This window comes from Acomys minous, assembly GCF_964271855.1.
Source record: "Acomys minous genome assembly, chromosome: 17".
NCBI lineage: Eukaryota > Metazoa > Chordata > Mammalia > Rodentia > Muridae > Acomys > Acomys minous.
Window position 1 is genome coordinate 19,774,760 of NC_140500.1, and position 12,690 is coordinate 19,787,449.

Consider the following 12,690-nt stretch of genomic DNA (forward strand, 5'->3'; position numbering starts at 1 on the left):
TTAGTCAGGGTTTCTATTGTTGTGACAAAACACCATACTAAAAGAAAGTTGGGGGAAAAAAAAGAGTTTGTCTCACCTTATAGCTTAAAAGTTCATCACTTGGGGAAACCAGGGCAGAAACTCAAACAGGGCCAGAGCCTGTAGTAAGGAGCTGATGCAGAGGTCATGGAGGGGTGCTGCTTGCTGGCTTGTTCTCCATGGCTTGCCTTAGCTTGCTTTTATATACACCCCAGGATCACCTGACCATGAGTGGCACTTCCCTGAGTAGGCTGGACCCTCTCACATCAATCTTCAATCAAAAAAATGTCCTATGCATTTTCCTACAGACCAGTCTTTACGGAGACATTTTCTCAATTATGATTTCTTCTTTCCAGATAAACCTACCTTGTGTCAAGTTGACATAAAAACTAGCTAGCAGTTTCCCAGTAGTGTTACTACTGATATTTGGGGCTAGATAATTCTTCATTGTGGGATGTTGGGCAGCCACCCTGTCCTTTAGTCAGTAGAAACAGCCATACTCTGCCCCCATCTGTGACAACTAAAAATTTTCTATACAGTTGTCAGATGCTTCCTAGAATCATAAATAAACTCTGGTTGTGGATTCTGGTTCTCTAGGTCGAACCCTGTATACAGTTCCTATTTTGAAAGAATGGTGGAACATCAGCTGCTCCGTGTGGTTCAGCCTCTGGGTTGTGGCGACTTAGAACAGAGTAGGGAAGAGTGGTAAGAGGTCACATGAGTGAGATGGTGGCCTGGCCAAGTCAAGAAGGCTTAGGGCTCACTTGAGACTCCTGACTAGGACAGAGGCCAGATGACCTTGAATATGATCATCTGAACACCTGGTTCCCCCAGGTTCTGAGAGAGGTGCTGCTTCTGTTTCAGTTCTGTAACTTTCTCTTGTGACAGGCACCTGCTCTCCTTCCTCCCCTTCTTTTCTACTTTTCCATCTCTTTTTACACACATGTTTGTTTGTGTTTATGATCCTGAGGTTGAACCCAGGACAACATGAATGTCAGACAGACACTCTACCACTGGGCCACTTCCCACCCCAGTACCAACACCCTGCTTTAAAGAAACTGAGACAGGTTGTACTAATGACCTCAAGCTGGCCTTGAATACAGCGTGTAGCATGGCCAGGCCTTTAGCTTGATACTCTCAGCCTCATCTTTCTGGGTAACTGAGGTTGTGGGCCTGTTCTCCAGGACTGATGTGTTAGGTCAACAATTGTCTAAACATGTCTTATAATTTGTATAGGTTGCAGATGTTTCCAAAGGGATAGTTAATGCGGCTAAAGATCCAGACACCAGAGGAAAAACCTTTGCCTTAACTGGGTAAGTGCCTAGAGTTGGCTTTCACGGAAAGATGAGGGTGGCTTATCAGACCAGTACTTCCTGAGCAGGCCACTCACAAGTTCAGAGCATCTGGTGCCTACATCCAGCAGTTAAGAACCTGCGACCTGCCTGAATATGCACGATCCTTTTAGCAGTCTGAGAACTACTGCCCCAGACTACTGCAAAAGCAGTGAGCACTTGGTCCTATCTGCAGATTCAGTTTTTTGATAAACTATTCAAGGAATCCAGGCATAGTAACTGTCACTTGTAATCCTAGTGCTTGGAAGGCTGAGATAGAAGGATCACCACAAGTTTAAGGACACCCTGAGTTACATAGTAAGTTTAAGGCTACTCTTAGCCTGTTTATAAGATCCTGCCTTACAAAACAAAAATCACGGTAAGAAAATGTGTCTGTGCTGAAGGTATGCCTTTTCCCCTTAATGCCCAAGCTCACTGATTGAGCTAGACTATCTGGGCAGCAAGCCCGAGGGGACTGCCTGTGTTTACCTTCCCGGGATCGCAGGCATGCTCTGTTGTGCCCAGCCTCTTTCTTATGTGGCTGCGGGGGGTCTAATCCCAGGTCCTTATGTCTGTGCAGCAAACACTTTACCAATTGAGCCGTCCTGCCAGCTCCTCCCAGGATTCTGGTGGTACTAATTGTATTGCTTTATTCTATCATCCATTAATTAAGGGCCTATTAAATACAGGAACACACACACACACACACACACACACACACACACATTCACTAACTCATTCACATGCAAACACTCACATGCAAACACTCACATGCAAACACACACAAATACACACAATTGAGAATTAATAAACAAGGTCAATAAAAACACAAAGTAGGTCAATATCAAAATTGGTTTTTATATACCATTGGATAAACAATATACAAATAATTTAAGCAAGTCTTATACTGGAGAAATGGCTCAGTCCATTAAGTGCTTTCCAGCAAGCACTAGGACCTGATTTTGATCTCCAGGCACACAAATGAAAAAGTAAAATAGCCAAGCAGGCCTAGGACCCCAGTTCTGGGGAGATGGAGTCAGCAGGATTCCTGGGGTTCACTCACCAGCCAGCCTAGCTCAGTCAGTGAGTTCCTGGCTCAGTGACAGACTCTGCCTCAAAATGCAAGGTGAAGAGTGATAGAGGATGGAGCCTGGCCTTCATACGTGTGCTATGGGAGCACTCACACACGTGTATCCACCTACACATGTATACACGCGCCAAAGAAAATCATGTTCACAATAGCATAAGAAATAGAATACTAGGTAAATTTAATAAGACACGTATCCTAAAAATACTGTGAAAGGAAAGTAAGGAGTAAATGATAAGACCTTCTAAATTCATGAATTAGAAGTGTGAATATTGTTAAAATGACAGTTGTCCTTAAATTGGTCGGTAGATTGAATCTTATCAAAATTCCAGCAGCCTCTTGCAGAAAGTGACCAACTCTAAATTTAAATGGTAATACAAAGTCAACATAAAGTGGGAATAGCCTAAGCCCCTGACCTTCCCAAATGTAAAACTTACTCTAAAGCTATAATTATCAAGACAGTTTGTACTGAATTAATAGACAGGTATTACCCACAACCAGCTGTCTAGAAACAAACTTTTGTTTGTTTGTTTGTGACAGGGTCTTGCCACCTAGGTGGCCCAGGCTCTCTAGGACTCACTGTGTAATCAAGGATGGTATTACACTCCTTTGCTGAGATTTGAATTCTCCATCACAATCCCCAGCTTCCAGATCCAGTTTATGGACACTTGACTGATTACTGACAGACGGGCCATGGCACTTGAGTGGAGAGATGGTAGTCTTTTCAATAAACAATGCTCTGAAAAGTAGGAACTTGAACTTTTGCTTTATCCTCTATATGACAAAAGAAAATAAATGTACACTTTAAAGTGTAAGTACTTGGAATAAAACAGTGCTATATCATCAGAAGCATAATCCATAAAAGGAAAAAATTAAATTCGACTTATCAGAGTTTGAAACTTTTGTATTTCAAATGATACCATGTAAAAAACGAAAAGACTCGGCCTGGAGAGATGCTCAGTGATTAAGAGCACTTTCGTCCAGAGAAGATTCCCAGCATTTACACCGTGGCTCACAACATCTGTTAACTCCAGGCCCAGAGGACCCATGCCCTCTTCTGGCCTCCATGGGCACCAGACATGCATGTGGTGTGCAGATATACATGCCCACAAAACACTCCTACACATTACATTACAAACTTAGCCAGGTGCAGTGGTATGCATCTGTAACCCTAGCACTCGGGAGGCAGAGGCAAGCAGATCTCTGTGAGTTCGAGGCCAGCCTGGTCTGCAAAGTGAGTCCAGGACAGTCAAGGCTACACAGAGAAACCCTGTCTTGAAAAACAGAACAAAGGCAGAAAGTTCTGTGAAGAAAGTAGTATGAATGCTGAAAAAGCACATACTAAGATGTTTGATGTCCTTTGTAGGTTGTAGGGAAAATGTAAACTACATAGAGGAAGTGTATCACAGAGAGAGAATAGCAAATGACAGTGACAATGTAGAAGAAATAGAAGAGCTTATATATTGCTTCTGGAGGGAAGGTGAAATTGTACAACTAGCCACATAAGGTGGGCACGGTGTATCTATAATGCTAGCACTCTAGAGACTAAGGTAGGAGAATCAAAAGACCAAGGGCAGGCAGGTTGAGCTACGCAGACCCTGTCTCAAAAAAAAGCTAACATCGGTAAATAAAAATACTTAAGGCTACATTATGGTGATTGATGCACAACTTTATAAATTGAAAAATTCATTAACTTATAACTTAAGATACGTGAATTGTATAGTATATATAATGAATGATACAGACAAGGTTTCTGCTTTTATGGAGCTGAGCTGATAGATTAGTTATGATGCCCATACGTAATAAGCAAAGTCATATAGATTAAATTCCCCAAAAGGAAAGCCCAGGGAAATAGCGAGCCTGGAGGAGAGGGAGTAACAGTGATACGGAATGCTACGGAGGAGAGCAGCAGCATGGTGACTTGTGGTTTCCCTCTGGACCTTAGGAACCTTTGAGACAAGGGCCAGTTTTGGACATTAGGGGGATCTCATTGGAAGGGTGGAAGGTGGAGGGAGAAGCATTGAAAAAGTGATTAAGAGATGGAGGTAGGGCTGGCCATATAGCTTACAGGGTAAGGGCACCTGACACCGAGTTTCACACGGTAGAAGGAGACAACTTGAGTCCTGCAAGTTGTCCTGACCCCCACATGCTCACTGACGCACATTGTGACTGAACACAAGATACACATATTAGGGGATGTGGTTCTGGCAGATGTCTGTGCAGTCAGGGGAGGTTCTACCAGGGAACATCTTTAGATTGGTAAGATGTCTTGTATGCTGTTAAGGATGATCAGCTGAAGAGATGACCGCTGATGCTTCCAGGGATACAGTAGTCAAAGAGTGAAGTCTTTGGGAGTGGAGAAGAGCTGGTGTCAGTGCAGACGAAGGGCTTAGCCATCCTTTAACACAACATGTCTTCACCTTAGCTGAGACAAGTTGAGGATATGTCCAGATGCAAACAGATATGAGAAACCGAGGTGTCTTTTCACTGGAACATGAGAAGAATAAGAAAATCAAGTGGAAACTGAGGTCAGAGAAGACAGATCAGGTCCCTGGGAGAACTCAAAGAGCGTAGAAGGATGGGCAAGCAGACCTGGGAGTATCATTTGAAACCACTCAACAGAGATGGGAGGTGAGGCCAGTTAGCGCAGGTGTTTCCTCTCTTGCTGGTGTTTTTCTCTAGTGAAGGCAGGTATTTACCTTCACCAGGGTGGAGATCTGGCTGACAAGCATAGCAGAGAGTGTCTCAGAGACAGGCTTTGCTGAGGATTCTGTTGACAATGATTTTTAGTGTCCAGCCATGCAATGCTCGTGGGAGGGATGTAGGCCTCGGTGGCCCTTTCTCTGTACACAAGCCTCTTTGCTTGGTCCGTCCACACTGGAGTGTGCTCCTTCCTGTGTGACCTCTTGAGGAGGCACCTTGCACACAGGTAGTTTGGCTGTGGTCTAGTGTTTCCTGTGTTGGGCAAACCAGACATCCTTGAAAATCCCTTGAGGATTTAAGGGCTATTTAAGGGGGTTTTCTCTAGCTGATACCAGCGTTTCCATTTGAATGGTGAGTTTTATTGTTTGTTCATTTGTAAAATGCTGAAACAATAAGAATTATCTTGATTATTTTCTCAGCTATAGATCTTCCTGAGATAAATGGCATTAGAAAAATGTGTGGGTAGATGTTGAAATGTTAGTGGTCGTGAATTATTAAAGCCTGGTCCCAGATACATAGAGGCTGCCAAAGTGGAAAGGGTGAAAGTTCAGGCGATGGAGTTATTTTTTGTCATCGTAAGGGACAGAAACTACCAGAGGAAAGATGTGTAAATGACCAAAAACACACAAAGAAAATTTAATCTTGTATACTAAAGAAATGCTGATTAAGCCAGGTGTGGTGGTGACAAGCTGAGGCAAAGATTACTATGAGTTTGAGGCTAACAAGGGCTACATAGTGAGAGCCCTTCTCAAAGGAACAAAAAGATAAAGGAATCAAAGGGTATATTATAGACATATCTGAGAGATGAGAAGTGTAGGTTGTCTTTGGCAATAAGGTTAGCAGGTGGTTTTTCTTTGCTTATCTGTGTTTGTTACAGTGTGTTTCCTTTTTCAAAAGAAAAGTGTTAATTGTTTTTGAAAGACTGTAGGGGACAAATAATGTGAAAAACTCTGTTTTGGTTTCCAGGCCACATCGGTACCTGCTCTTTCACCTGGTGCAGTATGTCTTTGGTATGGCCCACAGGACCTTCCTCCCCTACCCCTTGCCACTGTTTGTCTATCGGTAAGTACAGTGGTGTTTGCGGCTGACTTGAGATGCTATTCCTAATTCCTTCCCAGGGTAGCAGGAAATACTTCCTTTACAGAAGGCCAGTCTCCACACTTCTAATGAGGCTACTCATGACGCTATAATGCTGGCCAAGAAAGAACTGTAGCTGGCCTTAACAAGCTAGGATGACCTTAGCAGTGTCAGTTGGGCGATTCTTCAGATGCTCCAATTGAAAACCCTCGGCCTGGGCTGTGATCTGTCTTAGAGACAGAACATTTGTGCAGTGTGAGGTCCTGGGTTTGGTTCCCAGCATCTTGAACAAATAAGCAACAGTAAAAAACCCTCAGATTTAATTTGGAAAAATGACTTGCTTGAGAGCTGGTGTGAGGGAACAAGCAGCTCTCCTTTCGTTTCTTTCCAGCTGCCTACCAGAGGCCAAGGGTCCGGCTCTGCTGAAGGTGATCTTTGGTGTAGTTGGGGAGGAGGAAGCTGACCTAGACCTGGCCCTGTGTCATGTCTGCCCCTCCCCAGTCCCCTCTCTCTCTTTCTTTCTTTCTTACAAGACAAAAGAACCTTAACCAACAAAAACCACAGCACAACGTGCTGGAAGTTGTGGCTTTTCTTTCATTTCACTGTGACTTTGCATAGTAAACAGGGATAGAGTGGACAGATGGAGCAGAGGAGAGGGCGTCTGAGGCCAGAAGACTGCCTGGCTAAAGGGCGCGTGGGAGATGAGAAACTGCTGAGTGGAGGGTTTTCAGGAGAAATTGAGTGGAAAGGAGTCTTGTTGTTTTATTCTGAATAGCCCCTACTAGCTGGAAGTGGCTCCAAGCTTGCCGGATACACTAGACTAGCTTTGAATGTGGAACAATCCTCCTGCCTCTGTGTCTGCCTGAGTTTTGAAATCATAGGTGTGTATCTCTGCACCTGGCCTTTTTACAGATTTTGTTTGTTTGTTTGTGGTGCTGGATCAGACGCTGAGCCTCTTACATGCCAGGCAAGCATTCTGTCACTAAGATACAGTCCTTACTTAGGAAGGGGAGATATAAAACATTCGTATCTGAAGAGGAGAATGGTACCCTTTTGTTCACACCCCTGTATCCAGTATCGAACTGTTACAGAGGAATCAGGCTAGGTACTTCTTCTCCTCTTAGCCGAAGAGTTGAAAATAAGGACTCACTTTGCAAAAGTAGCAGCAAAACTATTCTAAGCAAAGCAGTAGTACAGAGTAGAGAGGGCTGTGCTGATAGGACAGCCAGCTAGCCACATCAGGAAAGGAACTTGGGGATAGCAGTTATTGTTTGGGGATTCCTTTTATGAGGCTCAAGAGAAGGAGGAATTTGGTTGCTAAGGGGAGTAGCTAGGGAAGGTCTTTATTATGATTCATAGATTAGATCAGTTAATCATTTATCTATATATCTATGTCCACAATGCAACTGGTTTTAGTTATATGCAAGCCCAGTTTCACATGTAAGATGTGAAGATGGTAATACATTCTCCTTAAAAGTTTACTTGAGGACACAATTTTGCCTTACAGTGAGTGTGTGTACCTAAAACCAGTTCAGGCTGGATCAGAGTTTCCCTTCTTTGTACCCAAGTACATTGGAAATATATTTGAAAAGAAACCATCCCAAGTTGATGGTCATTAGGGGAAGGGAAACTTATTCCATTCAGAGAGGAGTATATAGGTAGCCAGATGCACGTGGGGGTGTAAAATTGCTATGCCCAGTGTTTGGAGATGCATGGGCATGCATAGTACATGCAGGTAAAGGAGCGAGGCTGCCACGTGCATATGAGAAGAGGCAGGGGTGCATGACCCAAATCCACTTAGAGTCTTAGGTTACAGAGCTGTTCCCCGTGCTCCTCTGCCTCAGAGCTATGCCTGGTGTACAGGGGGCCCCTCCATTAATATCTGTGGCCTGGCATGCTAATGAAAAAGTCAGCTCATGTAAGAACCAAAGGAACCATGGAGTCAGGTGGGAAACCAGCTTTCGTACGGTGGAGGGCTATTAATGAGGTGGCAGGGAGGCACTTTCCTGTTGCACATGCGGTACAGATGGCTTGGCCCACTGAGGATGTGGCATTGTCCAGACAGAGTGTTAGTGTGGACCCAGAGCAGGGGGCAGCAGGTGGGAGGGCCTGGTTGTCATCAAGATTTTATACGCTCGCTGCTAAAGAAATTCTGAGCACAATTAAAGCTTCCTTTGTCATGGGTTTATTTCAGCAATAAGAATGTTCTTTTCACACTTTTAAAAAGCTGTCACTAGAGGGTTGAGACATTGCCGCTCAGTGTGGAGCACTTGGCTAGCACCTTGTGAGGCCCAGATCTTGACAGGTGTGGTGACACACGCTAGCTCTTGGAAGACAGAAGGACGAGGACTTCAAGGTCATCATCAGCCACATAGTGCCTTGGAGGCCAGCCTGGGGTCCCTGGAGTCCCTGGTTTAAAAGTCGAGGAAAGGGAGGGAGGGAAGGAGAAAGAGGATTAGATATATCTTCACAACAGGTAGTAGAGCCAGGAATTGGTTATTTTCTCAGAAAACAATGACCAAAACTTAGTGAGTTCTTGTGTGCAGCAACCCCTCTTTTCCTGGGGCTCCGCAGGCTGAGAGCCAGCACAGAGATGCTTTTCACATGTGCCGTACATGTCTCCATTCCAGGTGGATCGCCAGGATCTTTGAGCTGAGTCCATTTGAGCCCTGGACATCGAGGGACAAAGTGGAGCGGGTGAGTTTGTGCGTAGCAAAGCTCTCACCAGGCAGAGCGCTGCAAAGGTGGGCAGGTTGGTCAGTTTAGCTTGCAGGGCTCCTGTGTGGGGGCTATTCCTCCTGGCCAAGACCAGCCCTTCTGCTTTTGCCTGACATGCATTTGTTCTCATGCTGTTTCGCCACCTTCTCTCTGATAGTGTAAGATCATCTAGTCAGCATCAAACATGCAAGGTAGTCACCCCATCCCTTACTGAAGGCCAAACTCTTATCCCCAGGTCCCTCTGGCCATCTTGCTATTTGTTGTGTTCCCTTACAACCTTTTTGGGTTTTGCTGTTATTTTAATGGGGTATCTAGGCCTGGCTGGCGACAAAACTCACTGTATAGTGAAGGTGATCTTGAATTCCCAATCCATCTGCCTCTGCTTCTAAGTGCTGGGAGTACATGTGTGTATGGCCATGTGTTGTTTTTCACAAAATCTCAAATGTTCGATTTTGCCAACAAAAACAATGGAGTCAGATGCTGGGATGAAAGCCTGCTAGCTCGGAGGCAGAGAGGGCACCGAGCTGGCCTTCCCCCACAGCTGACATCCTAGAAGGAAAGCTGAATGTTCCTTCTGCGTCCTGTGCATCTCCCTGACCGTCCTCCTGACTTCCTCTTACTCGCTCTTTTTTTTCCCTGTTTACTTCCTGTCAACTGGTTGCTTGTTCCTCTCTTGACTTTATTTAATCCTGCTTACAATATTCAAGCAGAAAGCCCTTGGATTAAAGGTGTGTGCTACTGCTGAGCCACATCCCAACTAGAAACAGGTTTTTCCAGTGAACAACACAATCTCGGGGCTCAATGTGATCAAATATCCTGCAACAACCATGCTTGGTTTCCCCCTCATGCTTTAACCTCTGAAGCGCTGTCTGCCTGTTCCCAACAGATTCTTGCTTCATTCTTTCTTTAATTCATTTCAATCCAATTTTATCCTCTTCTGCCCTAAAACTGTTCCTTCCGGGGCTCCCCATGACGTCATGCTGCCACCTCTCCACCCGTTTTCTGACCTCATCTCACTCCTGCAGTGAGCAGCATTTGTTGAAGGGCCCATTTCTCCCTTTTGAGATGATGTCTTTGTACCCGTGTCCGGCCCAGGCTGCGTTCTTGGGCTGTGCTGGAGGCCCTGTTTCTGCTGCCCTCGCCTCCTGATTGCTGGCTGTTCTGATGGGGTCACAGCCTCAGCTATTCCCATTTCTATTTGTAACTTTGCTCATCCCACTTGCCAGCTGCTGAGGCCAGAGGCCATGCTACAGTTTCTCTTCCATCTTGCACTGGAGTTTCATGTTGAACTCTGCAGACATAGTAACACATTGTAAATAGAATTGTGGGCTGTTTCTTTGTTTTTGGTTTTTGGTTAAATCTTAGCAGGTGTTCGTTGTTTTGAGATGGGGTCTTGTTGTATGTCTCCAGATGGCCAGGCGCTCACTGTACAGCCTGGGCTGACTTTGAACTTGTGCTGATCTTCTTTTCTCAGCCTCCCGAGCTTGGTATCACAGGCCTGTGCCACCACCGTGCTCGATTGTTGCAAACGTGTGTTCTGTCCTTAGGCTCTCATCTCAGTGACGCCCCTTGCTGTGTTGTTCATGTAAAGTATCTAGTGATCCCCTAAGATTTTAATTCCTATGCCAGCATTGCCCCATGGGATGTCCTGCGGGGCTCACAGGGAGCTGTGTCTCTGTATCACATTGCCAGTACCAATATGTGATGTGGAATGCTTAATATCTGGCTGCATGACTAGAGACATCAGATATGAACTCTACTTAATTTTGGTTCACTGAAATAGAATGCTGAATTACCCTTGACCAGTGGCTTCTGTGTTGGATGGTAAAGGGCTAGATCCTCAGCAACCCTCAGTAGATGCCAGGCCACTCCTAATTCCTGCCTGTCCATCAGTAGGAGCACACTTCTAGTAATACTGGAAGTTGGCCATGTATTGAGGACAGAGCACATAACTGTCTCTTCTCTGCTGGTGTAACCCAGGCCAACTGTCCTTTTTCCTCTCTCAGCAAGCCTCTTGCTGCCATCTTTGTCTGCCTGCAGTATGCTGAGCTCCAAAGCCTGCCATGCTTGTCTGCCTCGTTATTTGCTTCCTGCATGCCCCACGTCTTGCTGGGACGATGCCAAATAAAATAAAAAATGACAGCATCTCAGCCTGAGTACTGTCTTTGTATTGATGGGATGGAGCTAAACTGTCCCCTAGGAGCCAAAGCAAAGCAAGGGATTGATAACAGACCCAGGGAATAGATACTTGACAGCTGTCATTCTCCCTCTGACAGACTGCCTAAAAAGCAGAGACATTTCCATGGTGTCCTTCCTGTGCCCATGAACCCCTTTGTCTGACACTTGCTCTTACCTTGGTAACTGAAAAGTATGAATATAATAGGCGGGGGGCTCTGGGTTTGGTTTGCCGAGCACCCTAGAGCACTCAGTAAGCACACTGGCTTCCCTGTGTTGTTCAGTGGGGGTCACATGAGGGGGCCTGGTTCAGGTCCATGTCCAGAGGGGTCTGCTCTGGTGCGTCTCCATGAGTTAGCATCTTCTTCGTTCTTCCCTAAACAAAGTGGGGTTGGCTTCTGGCTTTGTAGTGAGCACTCCTCAACCCAGGCTGAGTACAATAGGAACGAAACAGACTAATGGGTCCAGGCATAACCTGCAGTCCCAGCACTTGGGAGACTGAAGCGGAAGCATTACTACAAGCTTGAGGTTAGCCTGGGCTACATGATGGGTTCCTGGGGATTTCGGTGTGAGACACTGTGCCAAAAAAATTTCCCAGAACAAAAAGTTAAAACTCAAGTAGAGAGCTAGAGTCCAGGGACCCAACATAAGAGAGTGGTGGTGCGAAGGTGGACTCTTCCCTGAGTCTCTGCCTCCCTACACTAGGTCGGCTCTGTGTGAATGAACCCAAGAAGCTGCTCCTCCAGGGTCCCTGTCCTGTGCTCAAGGGCACCTTGGGAGACCTGCCTGGGGTCTTTAATGACCGTCACTGATTGTTCTGCTTTTATGAGTTCCAGAATGAAAGGTTGCAGTGAGCTCTCTGAAGGAATTTGCCTCGTGATGAGCCTCAGGCCAGCTTGGGGGTGTGGATGTTTTCGGGGTAGCACTCTGTTTTCAGCATTCTCTGTGGTCCTTTGTTCACAGATGCACATCTCAGATGTGATGGCATCCGACCTGCCTGGCCTGGAAGATCTGGGTGTTCAGCCCACACCGCTGGAGCTCAAGTCCATTGAGGTGCTGCGGCGGCATCGCACATACCGCTGGCTCTCTTCTGAGATCGAGGAGACAAAGCCCGCCAAGACGGTCAACTATTAGTGTCACCCAGTCACCTGTGTTTTGTAGAGAGTCTTGTATGTAGTGTATGAGGTCGCTCTAGTAAATATCTAGGAGAAAGTCTGCTGCATGCTTCTTGACTGATCACTGGAGAGCCCACAGCCATTCAGAACTGAGCCTGGTTTTCTTTAACTATGTACAACATTGACACATACAACTGTTCTCTGAAATGTTGGAAGGTTTGGAGTTCTTAGACCAAGGCTTTATCTTTTTAGGGTCTCAGAGGATGCATGGTCTGTGTGAGCACATACATACCTACACCTGCGTTGAGTGCATTCACAGTTAAAGTGGTTTAGGTTTTATTTTACAGATTGGGCTGTTCTCATATGCTGGAATGAACATTGTGTCATCTAGTGATAGGAAGAGGCAAAGGGTAGAAGGGCAGCGGGGAGCTCAGCCTTTTAGTTTTCTTTTCTGCAGTACTGGGTG

At 45.6% G+C, this 12,690-nt stretch overlaps 1 protein-coding gene across 1 annotated transcript in view; it reads left to right on the top strand.

Moving 5' to 3' along the window:
* The window catches only part of NDUFA9 (NADH:ubiquinone oxidoreductase subunit A9), a 29,248-nt gene extending 16,925 nt beyond the window's left edge, over positions 1 to 12,323 (top strand). Inside the window, exons 8-11 of the mRNA XM_084765591.1 lie at positions 1,255 to 1,331; positions 6,106 to 6,201; positions 8,847 to 8,913; positions 12,073 to 12,323. Of these exons, the coding sequence (XP_084621717.1) occupies positions 1,255 to 1,331; positions 6,106 to 6,201; positions 8,847 to 8,913; positions 12,073 to 12,243 (411 nt within the window). The 3' untranslated portion in view covers positions 12,244 to 12,323. The remainder of the gene's footprint in view (positions 1 to 1,254; positions 1,332 to 6,105; positions 6,202 to 8,846; positions 8,914 to 12,072) is intronic.
* The last annotated feature ends 367 nt before the right edge of the window (positions 12,324 to 12,690 follow it).